Source organism: Branchiostoma belcheri, unplaced genomic scaffold (assembly GCF_001625305.1).
Source record: "Branchiostoma belcheri isolate BF01 breed outbred unplaced genomic scaffold, Haploidv18h27 scaffold65, whole genome shotgun sequence".
Classification (NCBI taxonomy): domain Eukaryota; kingdom Metazoa; phylum Chordata; class Leptocardii; order Amphioxiformes; family Branchiostomatidae; genus Branchiostoma; species Branchiostoma belcheri.
The window spans coordinates 396,504-424,323 of NW_017804298.1; the positions used below are offsets into that span (position 1 = coordinate 396,504).

Genomic DNA, 27,820 nt, shown 5'->3' on the forward strand with positions numbered 1-27,820 from the left:
ATCAGCTTCAGGTCTGAGGTCTACATTGTGTACACGTGTTTACAACGAAGAATGAAAATTACTACATGCTGATGAAGGTTAGACAACCAGGTAATGAGATATACAAGCCAGGGAATTGTTACTCAAGCGACTGCCTGTTCAACTACAGATACCGTTATTCAGTGACGAAAAGTAGTGGATGCTACTTGAAACGTCTGACAGTTTTCAAAATCTATCCAGTTGCTTGAGTAACAAATTCATAGTGAAAATTAGTCTGATACACAATAGTAGTTAGTAATACTAATACCTCTCTTACTCATTCTAAATAAGATGACAATGTAAGAAAAAGGTCTTACCAATTTTTCTCAGGAAACCCAATATCAAAATGGACTTGAGAAACACTCTGAGTCAGTAACTGTCTTTCAAGTACTCTAAGCCGGATAGTGAGTGTGAGTGAAAGACAGATACGGAAACAGTTTATCATGTGAGTGCCCAAGGTCATTGTCATTCAAACGCGGTTTCCTGGGTGATCTAAAGAGCCAAACTACATATTTACAGAGAGGTAAAGGGACTAGTGTGAAGTGAAAGCTTCTTTGGGGGCTCATTTCAAAATATCACTGTGGGAAGTCAGTCTGTGCCAAGAAAGCAGACTGAATTCCAACAGTTTTTGACTTTGTCACCAATGTTCACAAAATATCAAGCATAAAGCAAAGCTCGTTTCATGTAACCTTGCTTTCTGTCTTTGGTAACCTACTTCAAAAATTAAATTGTACAAAAATAAAACATCCGTTTTTTTTGACAAACAAAAAGACTCAAAGACTAGATCCCATCACCCTGAGACCTGAGACTTTGAGACTATTAGAATTAATCTTATAAAGTGTCAAACAATTCTTTACTCCTCTGCATGTAAAGCTCTACTGACCATAACTAGCATCCGTGAACAGTTGTATATCCTCCAGGTTGACCTGTCCCTCCTTCGGGTACCCCAGGGCAGGGGACTCTACGTCCCGGGGAATAGGGGAGGGCATGTCCTCACCCAGGTAGGGGTAGGGAGGGGGGGCCTGCTCCAGGGACGGGGTCTCAGACAGGTCAGGGGCAGGGGAGGGGGTGATGGCAGGGGAGTGGGAGGGTGAAGGGGTCGAACCTGGAGAGAAAATAAAAGAAAGAATGGGAATTATTTTAAAATCACCTGGTAGACAGTGGTGCGAACTTACAAAACAGTCAGTTAAATTCTTTGAAGAGTCCTCAATATCATGGTTTCGATACAAGAATTTTCACATGCAAACTGGTAAAATACCCTGTAAGTAACTTGATTATACTATACATTTTGTAAATGACTGAAGCCAAATTGTCAAGAGTTTTTGAATAGCCAAAAACAAAGGAGAGAAGTTACAGCATCTCTTGTGGGATACTGCAGTAAAGTTGACTACTATTTTCTAATCATAATAACATTGTGTAACGTTGCGTAATAACGTTGCTTTCAGATAGTTTGAGTTGAACAACATATCAAGTGCTTATTCTTCTGCATCTACACAAAAAGCTCACAAACAGACAAACAAACAGGTAAACGAACCGCGTTCAGACGGCGCAAGGAACTTGGGCCCGTCCTTGTAGCGTGCGAGCTTGAGGTGAACGACCTGGCCTGTACTGCGCAGCACCTCCACTGCCTGGTGGTTAGAGAAACCCTGCAGACTCCTGCCATCAACCTGAAGGAAGGAAGGAAGGAATAAGTGAGTGAGTGACAGTGAATGGATGAACATGTAGCAGGACCTCCACAGCCTGGTGGTTAGAGAAACCCTGCAGGCTTCAACCTGGTAAGATGAGAAAGGAAGGAAGCAACAAATGAAGGAGTGAATGAATGGATTATGTACATGTAACACAATGAAATGAATGAATGAATGAATGAGCAGTGAATGAGTGACTAAACTGATGAGACAGGTTAATGAAATAGTTGGGGCAAATATCTTACAACAATCCATGCTGTGGACTCTAGTCAAGAGGATTCCTAGACTTGTCCAACATAGATAATGAAAATATTGCTCGGAGTTTTAGCTTACTGCTAAGTTTGTCTTCCACAGGTCCTGGAAAAAAGTATGATGCTTTGCACAGAGTTACATGTTAAATAAATGAGGGAAATCAAACAGTAACTTACCTCGACAATCTGGTCGTTGACCCTGATCTTGCCATTCCTGTCTGCTGCACTTCCAGGTGCGATGCTCTTCACAAAGATTCCTGACAGTTCTTCTGTAACCAACGATGTACAGCCATTAGAAATCTACAACATTATTTGGGCCCCAGCCACATGCATTAATTTGCTAAATTTTGATTGTAAAGGAAAAATACCATCCTGATTTGTATAGGTAAAGTCATAGTCTTTGGAGGCTGAATGACAGAGAGCTTTCTACAATTATATCAAACTGAATGCATTCTTGATATCATGCACAACCATGTCCTGCAAATTACAGTTTTACACCAAAGTGCCTTTCCAAGGACAGAAAAATAGAGCCTGCCAGGGATTTAAGCCCAGAACCGTTGAATTCTGAGTCAACAACCCTAACCACAAGACCACCTTGCTACCTTACGAGTGAAGTTGAGTGGGGTGTGGGAAAAGCTGAGTACCTGTGGACTCACCCGAGGATTTCTCTCCCACATATCCAGCTATGGTGATGCCCAGTCCCTGGCTGTCCTTCGTGAGCTCCGCATCGAACTGTTCTATCTCTGCACTTGGTGGGCTCTCCTCCTACATGGATAAAATATATTTTATTACAAACAAACATAAGGCTTAATCTTCTAAAAATTCCAAACATGCCACATGTTGCAAAAGCTTGCGAGCACTGCCTAACTCTGTGCATGCTCCTTGTACAAAATACTGAAATGCAACCCTTACCTACAAAATGTACTTGTCTTCTTTTATAAAGAAAACTACTAGCGACCTTAAGCTTTGTGAAAGAAAAAAAAATTCTGTGCTTTAAAAATTTCTGTGCTTTTCAAAATGTATTGCTAAGTTTGACATGGTTGTCTAACTGTGAACTTGTTCCTCATACCCATGCAAGTATGAACAAACAGGCCCCTCACCTCTTCTGCCTGTTTAGCACTGGTAGGTGCAGGAGCCTGTGTGTTGTTGAGTTTCCCGCGTGCTATGAGAAGCCTAACATGGCTGCCAGACTGTCTCAGCACGTTTGCGACCTGCTCACTGCCCATGCCCTTCAGCGGCGTGTCTCCTATCTGCAGGATGTGGTCGGCTGGTTTCAGGCGACCGTCCTGGAAAAACAATCATAAAACTTTCTTTAGTAACTCATTTACATATTAATTCAGATACTCATTGATTTACAGATTACACTTGTACTAAAGCCAAGCCAAGAGAGAACACTTGTACGGAAAAAAGAAACATACAGTAAAAGGATGTCAACAAATAAGTTCCTGCAGTTCCACAGGAAGTTGCTAGGGGCCTTAGCCTGAGTTACACAATCTCTGTCAAGGGCCTTCAAGGTACCTGACCAGTGAAAGGGCTGCTAGATGCATGGTGTAGACAGTCTACTAGGGTGCCAAGGTTTGAGTTATATCTTTTTGAGACCAAGGGAATCACTTATCACTAAACTAGAAAACTTACAATGCACAGCTAACCTACATCATGCTTACAACAACAAAGTCACTGTACAGAAATCTGCGGGTCCAAGGCTTTCTGTGTGTTTTTAGGACCCTTCTAAACATAAATTGTGGACCATTCCAGAAAGGCCAATGGTTCATCTGTGCTTATTTTCCTCACCCTGTCTGCCACCCCTCCGGGTACAATGGTTTTGACCTCGATGCCCCGGGTTTGGCCACCGATAATCCCAAAGCCGAGACCTCGTCCGTCGTTCACAAGTTCAATCATCTCCACGTGGGCCCACTGGGTCACGCCAAGCTGGGGAACAAATCATGCACCAGTTAACAAACACTTTCAGAAGTATTAGTGCAATCTTGCAATAACAATGAAAGATAAGATACAATATGAAAGAGTGCAAGAGAAAGTGATGGAATGTTCCCATGTGAAATTTTCTTAGAGTTCCTACAAAGATACAATGTAGTGTCAGTAGTTACAGTCAAACCTGTACTATTGACCAACATCAGACCATCTGGCAGTTGTGGCCAATTTTTCAGTGGGCCCGGGCCCCCTAAGATAATTTTTTTCTGATAGACCAAAGCATTACGAATCCTGTCTATTGTGGCCACCTGTCTACTGTGACTGTTTTCTTGAGTGGTCACTATAGGCAGGTTTGACTGCAGAGGAAATCAGTTAGCTACATGTAATATTTCCAAGTGATAGTAAAATGTTGAACTTTATTCCAACACATTTGTGAGTTTAACACAGTAAGTCACCAACCTCAAGTACAAGTACAATGTATACTGTATAGGGTGCCTTGTGTCTAGTTACACTCTAGTTTCTACATATGTATGACGTTTAAGGTGTGAGTACATAGAGGATACAATGAGGATCCATTTGGAGCTGCTGCAAAGGATGATCAGTAGTAATTGTGAAAATCATCATTATAGTGACACCATGCATGTTGACTGATTGAGTGATTGAGAGTGATTGGTACACTTACTGCATCTGCCATTTCTGCTGGAAGTGCTGCACTGGGACTCTGCACGCAAAGGAAGGAATCATGGCAAATGTGATTTAAGTAACAAGAAGCAAATTGCAAACACATCAGCAATATTTATTGGTGTAATTCATTCAATCAAAAGACAGAAAAAATAACATTTAATGAGATATTGTCAAAAGCTTTAATTTCCTTAAGATGATGCAAAACATTGTACATAGCTGTCCAAAAAGTAGGAAACCATCACTTTGGTCTGATAACATTGCAGAATAATTATTTCAAATAAAATTATTGATTTACATAAAAATTGCACAAAAATTAAAAGCAATCTTTGATAGCTAAAGTATTTTCATAAGCTTACTTTTCAGCGAGTTCAGACAATTTAGAGAAGGAATTAAACTGATACTCACGACATAGTTTGCAGGTAATGAAAATAATGGCTCAAAGGCAATCACTTATAGTGATACCAAAGGCTAGTACCTTCTCAGCGAGTTCTGACAGGTTGGAAGGTCCCCTGCTGTCGGCTGCGTCCGGTTCTGGAATGCCTCCGCGCGCCACCACCAGCTCCACTATCCCGTGTGCCCTCTGTAGGATAGAGATAGCCTCCTGGTGGGAGATACTGGCATCAAGGAGCTGGTGGTCAATGGCTAGGATCTGGTCACTCTCTTTAAGTCGACCATCCCTGGAAGACAAGACGAGAGACATGACATTAGTGGCATAACAGTAGAGTGCTTGGCTCGGAACCAAAAGGTCCCAGGTTGGAATCCTGCCATGTCACTGATCTTCTGCTCTTGGGAAAGGCACTTAACACGACTTTCTGCACTTGACTCAGGTGTAATTAAGCTTCGGCTAGGGATGCTCTGTGAGGAAAGACAGTAGCTATTAATAAAAAGAACTTTTTAAACCTACCCGTCTGCCATACATATAGCTCCAAGCTGGACAACTCTCCCCTGCCCAAACTTTGTAGCCAAACTACACTGAACCCCAGTTTTTTTCCCTAAGTAACTTACCTGTCTGCCACCCCTCCAGGTTGGATATCCTGTACAAAGATGCCCAGTTCTCCCCTGTTCTCACTCCGTAGTCCCACCACACTGAACCCCAGACTTACCCACAAACAAACAAACAAACAAACAAACAAACCTGTCTGCCACCCCTCCAGGCTGGATATCCTGCACAAAGATGCCCAGTTCTCCCCTGTTCTCACTCCGTAGTCCCACCACACTGAAACCCAGCCCTCCGGTCTCAGGCTTGTACAGTTTGATATTCTCAACCTCTCTTCCCTGGGCTGCAGCCTGGGGGTGAAAAAAGAGAAAAATCAAAGATTACCCCAAATACATGTAACTATAAGCAAGTTGGCAAAACGTACATTGTACTGCTGCGTAAAACCTGTAATGCGCTGTGAAGATTGGCAAAACGTCTCATATAAGGATGAAAGTTCATCTGTGTTGGTATATAACATAATGATAACAGTTAAACTTTATTGTTATCGTAAAGTTTAACTGTTATCATAGTCTCATATAAGGTCATATTCACGTATATAAGGTTAACATCCCATCTGTTGTTTCCAAATGTTATGTCGGAAAAGATATCATTTGCAAAAGGCAAAATTATGATGCAACGTTGACCAAACATCCAGCAAAAACTGTGAAAAATTGGTGCAGGCGCAGTACATTGTGCCGATGTGTTGTGTGCTATCAAACTACTCTGTTTGGACTCACAGACACACAAATCCACATCTTGGCCACCCAAAACAATACTTCCATACCCTTAAGTAACAAGGAAATAAGAGATAGCTCTGGTAGGGAATATAGTAAATACAGTTCTCTGAAGGTTTGATTAATTATAAATTAATGAGGGCAATGACCTATTTGAATTCTCTAACCAGGTCACTGCACATCCCTATCAAATTTCACTTTTAAATCATCAAAGAAATAGGAAGAGCAACAATCAAAAGGGCCTATCATTAATGTAAATCTCCAAATATGTACAATGTAATACCAACATTTTGTTTGGAAGAAAAATTGGAAATCTAAATATATTTGCTCAAGCCAAAAATGCATGTGTGAATCATCCAAAATCTACAACCTCACAACTACTAAAGCCAGTATGCCTCTCAAAACTGATACTAACTTATAATTAACTTACCCTGTCCAATGTCTTCACCAAACACAAGGTAAACTTCAGCCTATCTTTCCGTGAGCGACTCCTTTTACCCATCTTTACTTTAAGCTCAGCTCTGCTGGCCACAGCATTCATGTGACTACCAGCTCGTCAATTTTGAATATGATACAACGATTATCATTAATATTTAATCACATCTGGCCAGTAATATTCTCCTTGCCTGGTTACGAGCTATTCGCTTCTTGTGAATTAAAATCATTAATCATTCATTTCATCCTACCCCTGAGTTATCCATCTATGTCGTTAACGATCAAGTTAACGATAATTCATAATGATTATTACACATGATGTCTGTATTATTTAGAGTGCTAGGGCCTAGGAAAAACAATGTTCTGTTTCCTGTTTCCTGACCGGCCCTAGAAAAAAACTGCAGACCCTAGCCTTCTTTTTTGGGTGGGGACCCCTGCAATTTTTCGAGCTGATCACCTTTTAAAGCTCCATGATCTCCCACCTGATTGATAAAACATTGTAAAATCGGTTTTCCAACATTGTCATTGAAAATGAAAGTGTCCTACCCCGGTAACTAAATGCAAGATTTACATTGTACTTTGTTAAACTGTATTCCTTGTATAACTTGGATCACTATATATCGCCAAAGTCTAAAAAAGGAAGAAAAAAGATAATCCCTACCTACCGACCCTAATTTTTCTAGGACAGAAACAAGAAACTAAACATTTTTCCCAGACCTCATTTAGAGTGCCAGCAATAAAAGAGATGGTGCCATGATCTGCACGGGGGAGTTATATTACAAAGATGCCATTTATAATTTATGAAGTTCTTTGAGAACTGGAGACGGGTTGAAAGAAGTACAGACTACGCGTAAAAATACATAGATTTTATCTCAGAAATGCAGTAAATTTCCTGCCTATGCCAACAGTGGTAACACAACACGTACATCAAAGACAAAATGCTTTCCAAACGTTTAAATCAAAATGAAAAATAATGGATTCTTTGGCAAATCTCCACGTTCATGATGAACATTGCTTTTAGACTAATAGTTTCTTTGTTTCCATAATTAATTTCTATAATTATAAAAACAAATTTGTAGGTATAGTCAAAAGCAGCAAAGTAACTTGATTCAATGTGTTTTTTTTTTTAAGAAAGCTGGTCTGAAACAACCTTGCCATCTTTCACTGAGACTTTCAACGTCATCTTACCCAACTTGAGATAAGTTTTTCAGGTAAGACAGGTAAGTTTCTCACCTGTACAGCTCTCTGGAAGTCCTCCTCTCCCATCTGAGGTGCAGCTCCGTAGACAGGCACAGCCTCAGCTGGATCAGCACAGAAAGATAAAACATGGAAAAATCAGAATAACAAAGGTATCTTTCATTAACCATTTAGTGAACATTAGAATATTATCATTTTTTGAGTACATGTCTATTTCACACTTTCATTTTGAATCATACTGGTTCTATGAAGACATGCCTATGCCAAGAAGCTGGAAATGATTTTGACCGTTTCCAAAATCATATCCAGTTTATGATACAGCATTTGTCATTAAAACATCTCAACTTGAAAACCATTTATGCCTCAGTCATGTTGTGAGGTGACCCTCTTCAAGGAGACCACCTGTCCAAGGTGACCACTTTTCTTTGGTCCCCTGGGTGGCTGGCTTGGACAGGTTTGACTGTATTTCTAACTAGCCTCCGTAGCAGGCTTATAGAACTGGGGGTTTGTTTGGTGGTCTTCGGCTGTTTTCTGATTAGCCGAGTTCTAACGGGGGTAATTCAACCAGGCTGGCTATGTTGTCTATATGCAATCAGAAAATAGCACATAAAAGCTCCCAAAGACCCTGAAGACCCTCCAAACCCCCAGTTATTGGCATGCTATGGAGGCTAATTTCTAACACTGTCCTACTGTCCATACCTAGCTGATCGTTGACTTCAGCCACCGTGGTCCCGTTTGCAGGCTTGCTCTTGGGCCCCATCACAAGATGGCCGGTCGGGGAGAACTCAAAGTCTTGTACAGCAGAGGGAGGGGAGTTCTCAACCTGTTACAACATACAGAAATGAACATCTGTGTTGATCTCCTACATGTAGTTCTACAGTACAAACATAAGGTACAAGAAAGTATGATGGCACCTTTGTCCAGTTTTGTACAGCAGAGGGAGGGGAGGAATATAATGCACAAAAAATGAACATTTGTTTTGATCTCCTAGTTCTATAACACTGGGGGGGGGGGTATTAGGATATTAGAAAGTACTAGTACTATAACACTTTTGTGTTGGTGATCTGATAAAATGCATAAATGATAGAGTCTTGTATTTCAGAGGGAGGGGAGTTCTCAACCTAGGAGAGGTACACAAGAAATATTTGTGTTGACCTGCTACTTCTATTATAATCTTAGGGTATCAGAAAGTATTATAACATCTTTGTGTTGGTAAACTGATAAAATAAAAAGTCTTGTACGGCAGAGGGAGGGGAGTTCTCAACCTGGGAGGAAATACAGGAACTTGTGATAGGAACTTATACGTATGAGTTCAACATCTACACTTTAATTGCAAAAAAAGTATAAACTTAGTGTCAATGTACTGATAAAATATTTTAAATTCATTGATGGATACATGGATGGACGAAAAAAACGACATAAGAGTGGAGGGAAGGAAAGGATGGAAAGTAGTCTAGAAGAAAGATAGGAAGAAAAGAATGGCAGAGTGGAAGAATAAAAGGAAGGAAGGAAGAATGGACAGGAGAAGAGAAGAAAGGGGAAGACAGAAACAAGAAAGGAAGGAAGAAGTTTGATCAATGGACGGAGAAATAAATGGAAAGCAGGAACAATGGTTGGCTGGCTGGCTGGTTGGAAGGGAAAAGGGAACAAAGGAAGGAAGGAAAGAAGAGTGGATGGAAGAAATAAAGTAGGTGTAAAGGAAGGAAGACGAAGAAAAAGAAAGAAAGGAATGAAGGAAGGAAGGAAGGAGAAAGGGAAGAACGTAAAGAAGAGCAGAAGGAAGGAAGCAGGGTGAAAAGGAAACTAAAACCCTTTCCACACACCTGTTTCTTGAGCTGTTTGACGGAAGCCTGGATGGTGAGGATCTGCCTGAACAGCGGGCTGTCCAGCATGTGTATGATGGAGGCAAGGTCGACGCTGCTGTCCCCGCCAGCACGAAGCTGTTCCTGCATCTTCTGCAGTACGTCAACAGCATGCTCCGCTTCTGGGGAGCGGAAAAAAAACGTTTGTTTGTTTGTTTGTTTGTTTCTTTATCTCTTTGAAATGTCTGACTGTTTTCGAACCTTCTTCTTGTAGTATATTAGCCATTGGAATAGTATTTTCCATCCACAGCAATGACAGCATGCTAGAGTTGCTTCTAGGGTGGGAAAAATGTTGGTTTATGAAGCAAGTTTTAACTGTGAATTGTTGGAACAGCAGCTGTCTAGCATGTGTATGATGGAGGCAAGGTCGATGCTGCTGTCCCCGCCAGCACGAAGCTGTTCCTGCATCTTCTGCAGCACGTCAACAGCGTGCTCCGCTTCTGGGGGATGAAAAAAGGTTTGTTTTTTCATTTGTTTGTTTGTAAATGTCTTTTTTTAGGTCTTCTTTGTTGGGTAGGCCAATAGAACAGTGTTTCATGTCCATATCATGCTAGAGTTGCTTCTAGAGTGGGAAAATGTTGGTTTATGAGAAGCAAAGTTTAAACTGCAAGTTGTTGGAACAGCAGCTGTCCAGCATGTATGATGGAGGCAAGGTCAACGCTGCTGTCCCCGCCAGCACGAAGCTGTTCCTGCATCTTCTGCAGCACATCAACAGCATGATCCGCTTCTGGGGGGTGAAAAAAACATTTGTTTATTTCTAAATGTAAATGTCTGTTTTTCAATCAAGATTCTTCTTCTAGTACATGTATATTAGTCATTGGAATAGTGGGAGCACTGGTACTGTTTCACAGCTTGCTCAGTTTCTTGGGTGAAAAATAATGTTGGTTTATGAAGGAAGTTTAAACTGTGAATTGTTGGAACAGCGGGCTGTCCAGCATGTGTATGATGGAGGCAAGGTCAACGCTGCTGTCCCTGCCAGCACGAAGCTGTTCCTGCATCTTCTGCAGCACGTCTACAGCATGCTCCGCTTCTGCATGGGCGGAAAGGTCATTTGTTTGTTTGTTTGTTTGTGAATGTATGTCATCTTCTTCTAGTAAGTTGTTAGATTTGTGGTCCACATCCACAGCATTCTCCCCAAATGTCTGAACTTCTGTGTTTGAAATTTCAAATTGAAATCAACACTTCTGCAAACTTTACCATTAAAATCAAGTCACTGTAGTGGTCATGTCATTAAATTTGTATGAAGAGAGTGCTTTGATTTACACTTAAGTTACAGACAAGCAGAACTAACACTGTTAACAGTCGACCATTTGCTAAACCATTGTAAAGATAAACACAGACAAATCCACTGAGCTCTTGACTCTCTCCCCTAGCCTGGTTACCAAATAGCGGAGAGGATGTAGGACTCGGGAGCTATATTAGGTTTGAAAACCAGGCTACTTGCCAACTTTATCAGCTGCGGTGAATATTGAGTTTATCTGTGGCCTGCTGGGACAGAAGTGATGCTGTAACAGGACACTAATCCTGGACCACTGACTTAGGGTAGTGCCAACTTTGCATCTCCAAGCAGATACACATGTAAGGGTTTGATTATGAAATTTTCTCTCTAACTCAGTCTAAGGTCACACATTCAAGTATCTCTAATACTTTGACAAAATGGTGGTTTACAAGATAAAAACCTTGGGTTTGTCACCAGAAAAATTGCAAGTTTATAACAGAACTCTTTATTACAAAGTACCATTATATATACCTATAAATAATTTATTTATCTAATATATTTTAACTTTTCATACATACATGACATAAATTGTACCGGCCATTTCCAACCCAGTCGTGCACTTTCACTAACAAATACAATTATTATCCGTGTCACAAAGACAATTGCATTTGTTAGCTTAGACTTTGGGTACATTGTACACATGTTTGTACCACGAGAAACAATTGCAACTGTCCATGTGCGCTCACTACACAGGCCTCCAGGCTTGTCAGATCTCTATAAATGGTAGATATATGACAAACGTGTGCTGTGTGTAACCCCCTGCCCTCTCCAACAGTAAACATCCACACTGCTAATGTCTCCCTACTCACAGTACTGGCACTGCCATCTGTGGTATGTTTTCTCACATGGGAGGAATGTCAGGATGTCAGTCTGACTAAATCATGCTTTTAGCAAACCTTCCACTGGCTAGGTCTAACTCTCTTAGTCTACTAGACTGAATATTCAGACTAAAAAACAGTCAAATTTTGCCAAATAGGGATATTCAGAATAATTAGCAAGGGGAGTTTGAACAAGATGGGGTACCATTTGCCCCTAAACAGTTCCAAGGAGAAAAGTTATCCTTACTACAGGCTGACTGACTCCTACACATGCATGCCAAATTATTCATCCTATCCTATTTTTGGCCGAATTCTACTATCCGTGAGAAAGGCCTAGTGGAAGCTAGGTCTGACCTAAGCCAGCTCTAACTCTAATCCAGGAGAATTATGAACATCCTAATCCCTATTGATTTATGCATATGAGCCAACATTGACCAATCATTGTTCGTTCTACTGGGTGTAAATACATGACAGCCGCCTTTGGTATGTTTTCTCACATGTTAAGAATGGTCCAGCCCATCAGTGTGTGATGTTGGGTATGCTACGGTCTGGTAGTGCTGAATTCCCAAAACATGCCGGCTGCATATTTCTTGGCAGGAACAAAACTTAAACAACTGATTGATAGAGAGGAAAGGAATTCCATTCATGTACTGGTATGTTCATGTGAACAAATGCATATTGTGTGTTACACAATTTCTTGGTGTTTTTGGCAGGAACAAAACTTAAACAACTGACTGATAGAAAGGAAAGGAATTCCATTCATGTACTAGTATGTTTGTGTGAACATATGCATATTAAGTGTTACACAATTTCTTGGTGTTGTTTTGGCAGGAACAAAGCTTAAACATTTAACTGATTCATTGATAGAAAGGAAAGGAATTCCATTCATGTATGTTTATAATTATATGAACAGTGTGCACTATTCGTGTTACACCATTCATTCATTTTAAGTAATGGTGCATGGGGCTTTGTTGTATGTTTTCATTTCAATTTTGCTTTTGTAAATTGCTTTTGTAAATTAATTTAGGCTGTAATGGTTTATCTCACTGGTTTCATTGTATAACTGTAGATGAACACAGATCTAGACTATAGAGATTGGTGGGAAATTTACATCAACTATATAGTATATTATTCACTGGGTCTTAAGTTTGTTTACCATGGTAATGGTACAGACTCTGTTTTCATTTTGATCTTCTTGTTCATTAGCGTTTTCTTTCTCACTCTGGAAGCCAACCATTTGAGTTGTTGTGGCCCTGGCCTGGCATGCAAACAAAGCAGCTATTTTCTATGAGATTGTGATCTAAATCTGGTATGTGAAAATACCCCTGAAAGTAAACAATGTCATTTGAATACAGGTCACTCCAGCATTCTGGATTACCTGGCTGAATATGCATGCACTGTGGGCACAAGGTTTACTGTAGCCTTGTTCCTAGTAATGATCTTCCTTGTAGTAGTAGTAAGTTCTACTGAGTTGTAGTACTGTTCATAATCATACATTGTATGTACCAACAACCAAGTTTTGACTGAAAAGTGTCCTGCAGGCCAATTTGAGCTCCTTGTGTATAAACAATGGTTCAAACAAGCTAACAAACAAACCAAACGAACTACACGTAGTTGCCAAATCTGAATCAGGCTGTACTGAAAAAGTCTTGTTGTTAGTACAAAGACTGTTTACTTGCTACAGGAACAGTTCTGTATTATTGGACAAATGAACTGACAATAACAACACCAAAGTTTGTGTACAGTAAACAACTAAAACTGCACACACATTCCAAGACAACACTCAACAGTCCATGTTCTTGGCTGTTTTACTGTTAGTAAATCTTACAATACTGCAGTCTTCATACTAGTAATTCGTAACTAAGTAATGTGACTAATTACCTTGAATGTTGACGGTGTGACCTTAAAGCACAGTACATTAGCAATTGGTCATAACTGACGTAAGTGCCCGGAAGGACAAGAAACAAGAAACTTGCAGATAAGAAATGACAACACACTATCTTTATAAGTTTCAATCCAACACAAAAACATAGAGCTTTCGACCGGTCACTCTGGGTCAGTCTACTGAGGAAGACAAGAGTGACCAGTCAAAAGCTATAGGTGAGAGAATTTTCTCTGTTGGATCGAACGTTTTAACTTTAAACATGTAACTACCAACACAGATAAATTTTCATGACAACACGCTACCTTGTGTTCCCACCGGCATGTTGCTTCTCTTGTCTGCAGTCCTGTTCGGACTCTTTCACCTGGTAGAAGTTCGAAGTGCCGGGACAATCTTACTGCTTGCAGTTTTCCCTGGAAATTATAAACAAAATATTAGAGACCCATGATAGAGCACAGAGAACAGACTAAGAATAACAGGAAATTGAAGAGCTATCCCAACTAGAAAATCGCCAAAGAATGTAGTAGTAGTACACTATTTTGATGTGACAACAACACATGGTACTGATGATAGCATGTTACATATCGATATATAACAAAAAGAAACCAAAAAGCAGTTACTCAAGCAGTGGGTTCTTCATTGTCCAATAGCAATACATAAGGAGTTGTATTAATTATTGTACATAAAGAATTGATAATTCATTTGCAAAACATAGGCATGATTTTTTTTAGGGTAGATCTCCCTACTTTATGTAAAAAAACGCTTCGTATCACAACAGTAGGCAGCTCTGAAAGGATGTTTGAACAACGAAAACAAATACGAAGCAAGCACAAGACTGAAGTCATGGGTTATGTATATCGATTCTGCCCCCCACCCCTTCGAAAAAAAAAAAACATACGAAAAGGCAAAACCGTGCACTAAAGCATATTTTGACGTTGAAAAGTACAAAAAACGTGAAATGTAGTGTAGCCTTCCTTGACATTGACTTTGCCAACGATATTCTTGCTTTTGTACTCAACACTTTGAAACTAAAGAACATTTTTTGCTTCATCAAATACGGTGCCATAGCAGCGGCGTTACGCTACAGTGCAAATTCCACCGAATTAGCAAGTTTCGGACCTAAAAGCTGCGTTTTTAAAACATGATCACAGCGAATTTGCATATCCATGCGAGTGTTAGGTGCTTCATATTGCAGAAAATACTACTTACGTTTCAGTTATGAGTTTGAAGGGTCCGAATTTGGCGATTTTTGTCCGGTTTTGCTGCTACTTTGGTCAGAGGGCAGCCATGACACATACTCCACCCCTCCCCATGACCTAATTACCGCCAACACAAAAATTAGTACCTCAAAAATATACATTCTAAATTCATTGCACATGACATAAATCGACTAATATATTTAATTTTAAACAAAATTACTAAATAGTAATTATTTGTAGTCAAAAGAGTATGTTTTTTTGTTTGTTTTTGCAAATAAGTGGTGATTTTTTTACAGTATTTTTGTTGTTTGTATCCCTGCACCCGACGCTCTACCCGGATAAGGTGAGGTCACGTGATGTAAATATTTGGCAGTCGACTCACCTTCAACATTCCAAACATTTCCTGTGCGGCCAATTGTCTGTTTGCGGTTCTTCCTGTAATGGTTTTGCGCCTCAAATACCTCCAAAGTATTTGGCATCGCCTAGTCTTACCCAATTTCCGTTTTAACTCGACCCGGATGTGCTAAATAGAACTAATACCCCTTGGACAGGATTGGAATCATCCACATCCAAGATGGCGGCGTGTTGGACAAAAAATCGAAACCTTCTTCGATTTTTTGTCGTTTTTGTCACGATCTGCCTTTCTCGTGGGTCGGCACAAGACGTGGAGGAAGCTGTGAAGTGTGAAGATCTTAAAACAGGACAATATCCTTTGAATTCTCCTAATTTTGCTCTGCTATAGCTTATATCGTGTAGATCTGGCAGATCTAGTTTGAGTAATCACAACGCCCCCTCCCCATTTCTTTTGGAGGAACAGATTTCAATTCTCCATACAGTTGGGAGAAGAAGAGTAAATTTAGAGTAAATTTTTAAAAAATTTGAGCATATTGAACAATAGATACATATATTCGATAAAAAAAGATTAAATCTTGCAATCTACTAGTAATTTTTATCTATTATTACCGTTATATGACCATATAATGATATACAATTGTACTTTCAAAAGTATTACAAAATTATTACAAAATAATTTTGAGGCTGTAGTATACAAATTTGCCTAACTGTCAACATTGGATCCGATGTAAATATGCTATGCAGTAAATAATGTTGTCAATCTGGACATACATGTACATGTAGTTCCTTGACTATGGCACGTACCACTGTCCCCAGCCTGCCATAGACCCAGACACACAGGCAGCTCTGGGCTGCAGGAAGGAGGGACTCGTCACAGGTAAACCTGCCATCACGGATGGTGTATTGTTGTAATAGCTTATAATAATACAGATTATGACCTGCACATGGTGATGAAACCATCAATGCTCTGGACCCCTGTGTTACTGTACTACATGCTATTACATGTACTAGTGTACTAGTGTATCTGACTTAATATTGCTGATCTGTAGAGCCCTAGACAGTGAGAGTTTATAATATACATGTACATTTACACACAGACTAACTACATTTGTACATGTTTTCCTATTCCAGTGTGGTGTTCAGCAGCTCCAGGCATCAACTGTACAGGAGACCTGAAGAAGGATGTACCATGTAGATATACGTATGTCCCAGTCCATTAAATCTGCATCTATACACAGTATAGCATCAGTCTCTCTTGTCACAATCACTAAAAGATGAGCTTTCTAGTAAGCTTACCTGCATAGGGATGGAATTGTACATTTCATTTTTACTTTCCCCTTTTAAATTACAGGAATGGGTACCACTATGACATCGCACTGTTAACATCCATATTCCTGGGAATGTTGGGGGTGGACAGGTTTTACCTGGGATATCCTGCAATAGGTGAGACTTATTCTTTTATTTTAGAAACTTAATTCCTACCAAGAACCATCAGGGCCAGTTACATACTCAAATGTGCAATTTATAGCTACACATATTTCACAATAAACCTCTGTAGTCTTCACCATCTACCATGTATCTCTAAATCTAATGATCTACTAGTATTTTACTTATGAGGTAAAAGAAATCTTCCTTTGATTTCTATCCAGGGTTGCTAAAGTTGTGCACTTTGGGCTTCATGTTTTTGGGTCAACTGGTAGACATCATACTGATCGCTACACAGGTACGTTATTTCTGCACTGAATGGGAATTATAGTTTCATTTCTTTCATCCATTCATTATTTGCAGCTCATAATGTGATTTAGGCAACACAGTAATTTCAAATCAATAGTGTAAAAGATGAGGTAAGAAAGTTAATGAACAAATAGGAAAATAGTAAATGTATTATTGTGTCAATCAATATAATTGTACATGTTTCAATGTAATCACCAAGTTAATGTTTTACTGTAGATATAGTAGATGATATTTCACGAATATGTCATTGCCTGGTGTTCATGTTAACTGCTTGTTTCTGTTCCATGATTAGGTTGTAGGTCCTTCTGATGGCTCCAAGTATGTCATCAACTACTACGGCCCCGGCCTGTCTCACATCTACATGGACAATCATACATATCTCAAACCACAGGAGGACTGGACAGTGTCATAGCCAGCAGAAACCTCTAACCAGGTCTTTTGTTGGTTGCAAAGACAGTATCAAATGGGCCTGGCTGTATCATTGGCAGCAGGCAGTTACCATTTGCTGAAGCCGAAACCCAAGCCTCTGCTTTGAGACTAAGCCAACATAGAACATGTCTGGACTAGCATACAGTCTTCTACTTCATTCCTCTCATACTGTCCTTCTGCACAGACCTTCTAGGGCATTCTGTGCTAATTTGTGCTGCTTTCTGATCGCTTGCGTGCTCTTGGGTTGGCATATAGTATTGAGAGGTATACAGAGAAGGTTGAACAACCTCAACCCTGGGTTGATAAGTCTGGTACTTAAAGTTAAAATCATTACTATACTATAGTGACAGTGCTGAGCACAAGTAAACAGCTGGACTGGTCTCTGATACTCTGATCAAACAATCAGGTCTGATCCTAACATTTCATTGACATACATGTAGTGCCAACATAAGTTTGATACCTCTCCTTGCAGATTTACAAAGATTTGTTTTTGTATGGCCAAGACTGGCCTGCATTGCACACTGTACATGTTGTATATAGATCTGTATATATGGATACAAAATTTTAAACGTAACTTAAAATAAAGAGTCAATAAGAACAAATACGCCTATATGATATCTTGATATCAAGGCAAAATAATGCATATCATACATGTACGTACATGTATATAAGAGAACAAATGGGAGTTCTATGAATGACAGAGCCCAGTTACATGACTAAGTCTTGAAGTAACTTTTTTCTTAAATATACCTGCACAGAAACACCATTACTTCCGGTGTATTTAAACATAAATTACTAGTGTAATTACTGTACATAAGGTTACTAGTACATATATCTGCCACGCCAGAAAATGCATCTAAACAGATCCCCAATGAAACATCCCCCAGTATAGTGCACTATGCATATCTGGGAGTGCTGCACTATAGATCTTTTAAACGCAGTGATTTTTCAAAGTGGCTGACATACATATTGGTTTTCCCCGACCAACGCATTTTTAAGTGTCTACAAATGTTGCACAGCTTGTATTTAACTAGTACCTCAAGTTTGCTTGCCTTGACTAAGTCAACAATTCTTTTTCTGTCAGTGAAGGCATTTGGTCAATGATTACCAACGTTTCTGTGCCTGCCAAACAATTTGCAGTAACCTAAGAGTGTGAGAAAGGATTCACTTCGACTTTAACGAAGCTACTGAAACAGGTAGGGCTTACAGACATCACAATCATCTGATGTTAACATTGTGGCTAAAATGTGCTCTAAGACCTTGGTTGACATCCTGCCCATTTCTACTGTGCTCAAGGGAGCGACATTGCCATGCAGTCTTGCTGTAGATGATATTTGAATAATGTTATCACTCTGAGTAAATCAAGCCCCTTTCTAACCAAACAAAATGTCTGGGGATAATAAGGAAAGGTGAAGGCCGTATATACATGTAATTCGTTCACAAAAGCTTGACTAGCCTTTTTTGGAACAGATCTGTGCGGGTGGGATTTCACTGCGGCGATCGGAGAGTTACGGTAAGTTTAGCTACGTCGTTTTTGACTGACGTTTCAGAACAATTGCAACTTGTAAGGGTCTCATAACGTTCGCTGTACGCGCAGACTTAAGTCAGTAAATCAGAGGCTTTTTGGAGGAGGGACAGTCGTGGTTTTAAGTCGTCCCTCTGCGCACGCGGAAGTGGGTGAAGTCGTGCCAAGTTTAGTTGTGGAAAAGGCTGCCGAAGATTGTTGTCCGTGAATGCTTTCATAGCCTTGCTGAAAATTCTGCAACAGGTAAGATCAAAAAGGAGTTAAAAAATCTTTTGTGAAATGCCGTGCATGTATGTGCGTGCTCATATGAATTAGCCTTTCAGCCTCTAATTTAAAGCCTTTCCATGTAAAATATGGGAAACTGCCAGGACAGTCGCAATTCAGATATTTTGGTACAACATATTGTATAGTAGAAAGGTTCTGAAGATATACGGTCGACATTTCCTCAATTTATTTCAGACTTTTCAAACAGACTTTATGCTTCATATACTAACAAACGTGTTGGTCTTTTCTCCTCATGCCAGTGCTGTACTTTCTTCGTGGGGGTAAAAAAAAGTGACCGACTATGAACAGACCAGGACCTTCATTCAACATGGGTAAGTTACCGGGCCGTAGTTAACAGCTATCAGCTAGTTCAAATAGTTTTTTTTTTTTATTCCAACATGTAATCACAAGACGTGGTGACGGCACACTTAAGTTTTTTAAACTTATATTAATGTCGCCACCAACACGGGGCAATGCAATACTCATTTTCATCTGAGCGAAGTGAGGAAAGTCGTGTAAAGTGCCTTTCTCAAGGGCACAAGATCGGTAGTATGTCAGGACTCGAACCCGGGACTTCTTGGTTCAAATAGTTGGTCGGTCTTACCCGGAAACTCCACCAGACTAAAAACGCGGTCTGAAAAACAGTAAAATCAGGCAAATAGTGAGAATAATTTGCCAGGGGAGTTTCACCACCATAGAGTTCATTCTCTTGGCCAATTGTTGACTCTATTTTGCCAAATTCCACTGTCCTGGTCTGTTGCCATCACCAGGAAGGAACTTTTTGTTAACCTTTTTTAAGTGGGGTGTGATCGCTGAAGTACCCTATAGGGCGTCGAATGGCCATAAATTTATACACGATTGGGGTGGTTAACATTGGTCAACACGTGGGTATTTTATTTGGATAGTGCGTTCTGATGAAGGAATGATATGCTTGTAGATTTATTACCAATCTAGACAAGAGGGCAATTTTAAATTATTTACGATCCACGTCGTTTCGCCTCTAGGTTCTCACTTGCCGGGCCAGGTGAATGGTGGGTTCACCATAACAGAAGAGAATGAAATGCCAGTGACTAGCCTGTCTGGGAACGGGACAGCCACTAAGAACAGAGCCCAGGCGTTTGGAGATCCCGAAAGGATTGAAAAAGGTCAGAATTCCATATGAAAACAGTATTTTAGTTGTATTTGCGAGGAAATGATATATTCATACTTAATAAGCATGTAACTATGATCTAAAGGAAGTAAAATGTGGGGGAAATGGAAAACGTGACAATTTGTATGTCATAAGGTGAACTGAGTTGACCTTTGTTTACCTTTTCCTCCCACCCAGTTTCTTATAAAGTTGCATAACTGGTAAAACGTAAACCAAAGTTCAAGTTTACCCACTAAGTAAACGATCCGTTGCTATAGAATGAGTCATTAAAAGCGTTTTTGCCAAGAGAACTATAACTGAACCTGCAAACTATTTTAAGTAAGGTAAGTTCGTGAGAAAGGGTTTACTGTGATTAAAAGGAAGATTTTGATTACAAAAGATTGGGGCTAACAAACATCCTGGATACAACAGTATCGGTATCCTATACATTGAGATTGAGAGAAAACTATCAATGGTCAACATTGTCTCCCTCAGATTACCCTAAAATGCCGAATGTCACGCAAACACACTATTAGTATCTAACATAGTTACAAACATTGTACCCTGTATATTACACAGATCGGACAGAAAAGTTTAACTTGAGACTAAGACCCAATGTAAAACACAGGATGTGCACTTATACTTGAAAGTAAATGCCTTCTATAATGCGTCACAGGTCATCAGCCGGTGTTTGAGTCTTTCACCGAAGACTATCCTGCAGATCCCTCCATTTTGTCCGCCATGGAGAGAACACTGGCCGCCTTCATGAACCAAGGTACTCTACTTCATTCTTTAACGTACGGCCTAAGCTGTTGGAACTCGGATCTTTTAGGAATCACAAGTAATATATCAAACTGTAGGGTCAGCATAGATCTTGATGACGTACAAAAGAAGTTGATGATCGAGTGATACCTGTGGCTTACATGAATCAACTGCGTGCTAGAATGACTTTTTTTACATTTATCATAAATGATTTCTCGCCTATACTGGTTTGACCAACCAATATGGCGGGCACTGATTTACATCATACTCACGTGACTTCCAGGGCTGCTATTGGTGGGGATCGGCACGGCGTTGATGACGTATAACCAAAACGGTCCGAACATCGTGGGTTGGGTGCTGGTGCCGGCCGGGGTGCTTCACATCATCTGGTCTTGGTAAGGCTTTAACCTCCGCGAAAATAGAAGTATTGTTTTGGGTGTGCCTGTCTGTGTGCATGTGGGCAACAGCAATAATAACTACCAATCTACAACGCACAAAAGGTCAGAAACAGGAAGCTATCTGGCCAGTAGAAAGTTGACCAGAAGTTTATTGGCTGGGTGGCAGTTGGAAAATGCATAGAGCTTGGAAAGACGTAAGAATTCACGATCATCATCATAGCTTGTCGCCAATCCACTCCAGCCAGTTCCGCGCTGCTTCATTGGCCTCCTGGAGATCTATGTCTGTGCAGGTAGGACCAAGCCTGCAACCGTGTATCAGGTGCTGAATGGTCTGGGGGTCCTCTCCACAGCTGCAAGTTCACGATAATGCCAACACACACACACACACACACACACACACACACACACACACACACACACACACACACACACACACACACACACACACACACACACACACACACACACACACACACACACACACACACACACACACACACACCTCTTCAATATTTAATAATCTTTCAAAAATGGGCTACTTGTCAACGTCTGTTCTTGTTCAGTTTTCTAGATAATACGTATAACACATTACCGATGTTTGAACGGGATTTTGTCTGTATCTGATGCAGGTACGAGTTCTATCTCCGTCTTCACAAGCTGCGTAAAGGCTCGGATAGGCCGTTATCATACAGGTCTGTTATATAATAATTAGAGGGTGTACACGTACTAGTAGACATGGCATGTAATGGCGTATTACAGTTGTCTCAATATTTCAGACAGGCATGTCGAGGTAGAGGAAAATTCTGTAGAAAGAACGTTTCTTACTTTCAATGACTTGTCAGGCATCTTTAACCCACCATCCATTTGATAATAACCAAGCAACCATTGCCTTGATCGATACCAATTTTAAAGGGAAACGAAGACATGTACGAAGACGTTACCTTTAAGTAAGATTGTACCCATCATGACAAAGTACTAAAAGCGAGAAGAGAAACCACAAGCACAAAATAGCTTATCTTTCAGTTCCATGTGTCCCAACTGTGGTCGGGACTGCCACGCTAGTTAGGGCTGACTAGCCACACTAGACGCTGCACACAGCCACGGACCTAGAATGCTACCATCATCTTTCGAGATGGAAGGACGCCTATTACCAGCCATGACGCTTACATTTCCTCCCCCCAGGCGGAGTCTGTGGTGGACCGGCTCGCTGGTTGTGCTGATCGTGGCGGCGTCTATAGTGGAACTGTCCTGTAACATCATCTTCGGCGCCTTCGTGCGCGTTACCTTCCCTGACGGGGAGGGACAGGGGCTGGCAACAACCGAGAATCCTTAAGGCTTAAGGATCCTTCTAATGTCTTAAGGAATGCCTAATATGTGTTTCAGGGCATGTTGTCCTCTGTCGTATCATTAAGAGCCGTAATTAATTCATTGTCAGGATGTTCGGAGCTGTTGTCTTACTCAGTGAACAAATGTCCCAGAGCGAGCCATAGATGCTATATACAGTCTTCATGATATTCCTCTTTTTATTAGAATTAGAATTAGAATTAAAAGAATAACGAAAATTACACATTGTGCAATTGTCATGCGTTTATTCTTATTCAATCAAGACAACACCAAGATCACATGTGCAGGTGGAAAACCAAAACATTAAAACATCACGCGTGCTTAACTGCTACATGGCGGTATTTTGGTTGCAAAACAAATACTGAAGTTACTGATACAGGCAGTAGCATTAACGGCATTGCGATTTAGGAACCTGGCATAAAGCACTGGTTACTTTGCCCTACATACTAGAATGACCAAATGGTGCATCAAGCCCATATCTAAATACTGTTGTTAATAATGAAAAAGGATTGGATGTTACATAATGCTATGCGTTTAAAGAGATCATCTCTTAACTTTGTTATCGTGTCACCCTATAGACTATAAAACTGGCCACCGCCGCCACGGTCGTCACCAAGCCGGCGGTCCGGAGATAATCTACCGCAGTTTTAACCTTCTGGATCTAAAAAGCAAAAGTAACACATTTTTTTTACTTTCGTGATGATATATACAACATATATTGAGCTATAAATGAATATTTCTATGGTTCTATGATAGATAGATAGATTTAGGGTGGGATGCACATTCGCTAATATATTGCCTAACTCCCCGTTCGAACAAGCGGGGTTCGCGTTCTAAGTTGTCTGTATATTTTTTATTGTAGGAGTGCCACCGGTTGTGGCAATCTCCATTGCCTTGTTATCATAACGAGGTCTAATCACTTGTAAGGGCGGTACTTACCTGCTCGCAGGTTCCCTCCCCGTAGCGACACCAGGTGACGAACATCTCGCACCCCCCACACTTGTACTCGACCAGCCCCTTGTAACGCTTGGCCCTCTTCACGATCTCCACCGGCGAATGCCGCGACATCTCATTGTCCTTGTAGTTGTTTATCTTGGCCTTGCTGGTTCCTGCAACTTTCATAAATGGTTCTTCCTTGATCTAGGAACATAAGGGTGACAGAGCTGTTTTGAAATATTGAAATGAAACTTTATTGCACAACAGTTGTCACAGGTACAATGTATGGCAAGTTTTTTTTAAATATCTATCTAATGCTTAAGCAGGTATCCTGCTAATGTAATGCTATAAATAATTGTCGTCTAATACTAATAATTACTTAAGTAATAAGGCATTACTTAAAAGAAATCATGTTATATCATATTATCTCACTTCCTCGACCAGAACAGACAGTCTGGTTGCATTACGTAGCAGCGATGATGGACCAAACAGTGGGACTAATACAGTGACCTAATATGCGAGAATGTTGTTTATCCAGACCGGTGTTACACCTGAAATTCATAAACACAAGGCGACATATAACCCATTCTTACCTCTCCTCTCTTGGCGCCAGTGACTGGATTACAACACTTCACAATATTCCCCTCCAGGCAGATGAGGTGGATAACCTGTCCCCCACCCACGTACACACCCCAATGGGAGTAGCCTATCCTTGGAAACTCTATCAGGTCGCCCACTTGAAGACATCTGTTCAAGAGGCATTCGTTATAACAACGGACCTCTTCAGACGGTATTCCACTTCCAGCCTTGGTCTTCGAGAGAGACATAGCTCTTCGATTGCGCCCGAGTTACATTCGCCTGCGAGTGCAAAACCGTTACACACAACTGTACTTTCACCCCTGTCGTTTAATGTCAGGAGCAGAGGTCAGACGCGATTATGTTTCCAAGCGTCGGTACCACTTTTACTCATGCAGGTGACACTTGAGTTTTGTAGCCGTGCCCGTCCTTTAGTTGACAAAGTTTTCATAAACGCTGCATGAAAACAGAATGTAATCCGATTCCAGCGAAACTGTACTTAACTTATCTTTACTTATCTTAACTTTGAAGTGCTGTAATTAGCCGATATGCTAACCAGCCCCCCCCCCCCACGGCTTTATGGTTCATCCTGCAGACGCTGTTGTTACCTGTTGGACACGGCTCTTACGTCAAGCGCGTAACATGAGCCTGTTCCTTTCAGTACAACATTTACCTTTCACCCTTGGTCGACCGAGTCCTTTCTTCACCTCAAAATTGTTCTCGGTCCTTTTGAACAATATAACAAACTGCTAGAGAGTCTAGGCACAGTTTCCCCCCAACAGAACTTGATATTTTAGGCTGTTTCAGGAATGATAACTCCTGTTCTATCATGTTCAAATGTGGGAAAACAAAAGTCTTTGATGTAGTTGATGCATGAAAAGGTCAGAAGGTTCACAGGCTCTCTTGACGGCTGAAGCAAGACTTGGCCAGGTGCCAATAGGTGACAAACCTATTACATTAGTACATTGTCTACTTACCAGTTAAGTACATGCAAAATGGAAATGATACGTAAATAGGCAAATGTTTTTCTTTTCTTTGTTGATTTTTAGCCCGGCTGCAGGTCTAGGGGCTTTCCACCTTTTAGTCATCGCGGGGATTCCCCGACGATACCAATTCCTAGACGATACCACTTTAGCTCGGAAATGCTCAATAAAAGTAGCGTTGCTTTTTTGTATACCTTGCGAGAAAGTTTCGTACTGCTGTGTTTTCTAGTTATCTATTTCAATCAAACGTTATTTTGTTATCTTTACTTAAACCATACAACGACTGCCTCTTATAAATAAGCTACAACAGTGCTACCGTGTTTCATTGAACACTGATATATGAATACATATTACATACTTGTCTCCTGAACACTTTGTTGATCAGTCTCCCGTGAAATCGAACGTTCTTCGAGCGTCTGTTTGTCAACACTATTTTGAACTAGTAAAAGGGAACAATAACTCTTCAGTGTAGGGCAGGATACTCTAATTTCTATTTTCTTAGAGACGAGGTTCCACACTATGCCGGTTAATCTTCTGGATGGTCACAATCGACGTCAGTTTCGGATAGACTTGATTCGCTAACATTTTCATCTTCTGACCTTTCCTGATACAACGCAGTCCTTTGCGAATTGTTTTCTTCAGACCTCCTTTTTATTGTCATAACTATCCAGCTAATGCCAATGGGTATAATGAGAGGAGGACAAATGCCGATCAACACCTGAAGAGCTGTTTTTGCCTGTAAAGGTAAAAAAAAAATAACTGGAATGTCATGGAAATCCCTAGGCTTGCGATATATCATTGACAGAAGTACTAGTATACCCTACACAACATGGTAAATAAATGTAATGGTACATCATCGTCGACCTAATCTCATCTTGGATAGACTGAACAAGCCATTCTTGAATGACATTACAAGGTACAAAGTGCAATGGTGCAACACTTTTTATACCGATATTTCACTATTCATTGGTATGTTTTTCTATACCTGCTTGCTGTATTCTTCCCCGTAGCGGCACCAGTTGACGAAGTGCTCGCAGTTTTTCCACAGCAGGTTGAAGCCTGTCTCCCCAATTTTCCCACGTGCCCTCCTCACGATCTCTGGGCCTGGCAGTGCGGCTTTCTTCTTGTCCAAGTAGTTGTTGATGTTTGCGAGGCTGTCCCCAACAATATCCCAGAAGGAATCTTCCCTTATCTGGAAGCCAAAGTGAATTTCATGTTTACCTTAGGTGATGCGCCTATTCCTCAGAACAGGATGATAATCATTTTGCATTTTGGCCACAATGTCTTTTTGCTACTGATCCTTACCTTGGCAATAAATATAAATGAATGAATGAACAGGAGTTCCACGATCTCATACCTTCGCCAAATGATGTTAACCCTTGCGGGTGACGAATTATACAATTTTAATCATTGATTTTGTAAATAAGAGCCTCATTTGCATGGATTATATCAGTTGATCATATTCTCCACCCAATGACAGCCTTATCATAACAAAAAGGCCATTATAGCACTACCACATAAATTATGCAAATGAGGTCATGATTTGAATAAATTATGTTTATTGATGTTCACCTTCACTTAACTTCCAAATGTGGCAAGTATGAAATTCGGGGTGCAGCAGTTACAACTATGGAATTATAAGAATTTTCCATTAATTATGCAAATGAATGAATGAATGAATGAATGAATGAATGGTTTATTCGATCATTTTGATCAGATAAAGTACATCGCAGCCATGGGCTGAATTGCGTACTTTTTACATTTAAAAACAGTTAAAAGTAGACTCTAAATACTGGCAAAAACTCATCTTTCTCAATTAACAATTCTAAAACATAAGAAACACTACCTTAAAACAGGTAGGTTGTATGACGGATACGTCGGAGTACTTAACGACACACACATATATGTAAAGGTACACAAGGTAAATATAACGTTCTACAGATAACAATGGGTATAGGTAAATGTCATTTACGTCGGGCAATTAGAACAATATTCGATCACAGATCTGTTTCATTCAGGAGGCGAGTCATGAAAGGAATTGGACTGTTCTGGTATCTTTTTGTCTTAGTTCTTATCCCAGTCAGGCGGTGCTTGTTTCTAGTGTCTCTTGAGCTGATGTCTCCTCGCGTAGGAGGGAGCCAGTTTCTGAATGACTCCGACTCCACCAGTCTCTTTGCAAAGTTACGGCACAAGTCACGTCGCCGGTCGTCTAGGGTAGGCAGGTCTAAGATGCTGCACGCCTCCTTGTAGGATGTGTAGGCCGGTCCAAGAATTATGCGACAGGCTCTTCTCTGGAGGGTTTCGATCCTGGCACGTTGTGCTGTAGTTAGTCCGGCATGCCACGCGGGGGCGGCGTACTCACATGTTGGGCGTACAAGGGTCTTGTAGCACAAAAGTAAGTCTTCTCGGGAGAGGTCGAAACACCGTAATCGTTTGA

General features: G+C 40.6%; 4 protein-coding genes across 4 annotated transcripts in view; 2 read left to right on the top strand and 2 right to left on the bottom strand.

Moving 5' to 3' along the window:
• Positions 1-15,062, bottom strand: part of LOC109483500 (multiple PDZ domain protein-like) — a 48,763-nt gene extending 33,701 nt beyond the window's left edge. The window contains exons 1-14 of the mRNA XM_019786528.1: positions 14,960-15,062; positions 14,056-14,163; positions 9,733-9,893; positions 8,609-8,732; positions 7,946-8,013; positions 5,703-5,854; positions 5,043-5,244; positions 4,566-4,604; positions 3,746-3,883; positions 3,055-3,240; positions 2,611-2,719; positions 2,132-2,223; positions 1,553-1,685; positions 902-1,123 (exon numbers count right to left, since the gene is read on the bottom strand). Of these exons, the coding sequence (XP_019642087.1) occupies positions 902-1,123; positions 1,553-1,685; positions 2,132-2,223; positions 2,611-2,719; positions 3,055-3,240; positions 3,746-3,883; positions 4,566-4,604; positions 5,043-5,244; positions 5,703-5,854; positions 7,946-8,013; positions 8,609-8,732; positions 9,733-9,893; positions 14,056-14,074 (1,645 nt within the window). The 5' untranslated portion in view covers positions 14,075-14,163; positions 14,960-15,062. The remainder of the gene's footprint in view (positions 1-901; positions 1,124-1,552; positions 1,686-2,131; positions 2,224-2,610; positions 2,720-3,054; positions 3,241-3,745; positions 3,884-4,565; positions 4,605-5,042; positions 5,245-5,702; positions 5,855-7,945; positions 8,014-8,608; positions 8,733-9,732; positions 9,894-14,055; positions 14,164-14,959) is intronic.
• A 216-nt stretch (positions 15,063-15,278) lies between these two features.
• LOC109483563 (TM2 domain-containing protein CG10795-like) lies at positions 15,279-17,458 on the top strand. The gene is made up of 6 exons (XM_019786602.1): positions 15,279-15,654; positions 16,104-16,180; positions 16,435-16,504; positions 16,655-16,746; positions 16,953-17,026; positions 17,330-17,458. The coding sequence occupies exons 1-6, from the start codon at positions 15,524-15,526 to the stop codon at positions 17,447-17,449; spliced, it is 564 nt and encodes a 187-aa protein (XP_019642161.1). The 5' UTR covers positions 15,279-15,523; the 3' UTR covers positions 17,450-17,458.
• A 1,949-nt stretch (positions 17,459-19,407) lies between these two features.
• LOC109483566 lies at positions 19,408-23,026 on the top strand. The gene is made up of 5 exons (XM_019786605.1): positions 19,408-19,587; positions 20,260-20,400; positions 21,061-21,159; positions 21,430-21,541; positions 22,733-23,026. The coding sequence occupies exons 1-5, from the start codon at positions 19,557-19,559 to the stop codon at positions 22,875-22,877; spliced, it is 528 nt and encodes a 175-aa protein (XP_019642164.1). The 5' UTR covers positions 19,408-19,556; the 3' UTR covers positions 22,878-23,026.
• Positions 23,027-23,447: 421 nt separating this feature from the next.
• LOC109483501 (retinoic acid receptor responder protein 3-like) lies at positions 23,448-24,695 on the bottom strand. The gene is made up of 3 exons (XM_019786529.1): positions 24,418-24,695; positions 23,828-24,028; positions 23,448-23,549 (listed from the first exon to the last, which is right to left on the bottom strand). Exons 1-3 carry the CDS (start codon positions 24,649-24,651, stop codon positions 23,448-23,450), a joined length of 537 nt encoding a protein of 178 aa, XP_019642088.1. The 5' UTR covers positions 24,652-24,695.
• Positions 24,696-27,820: the final 3,125 nt, after the last annotated feature.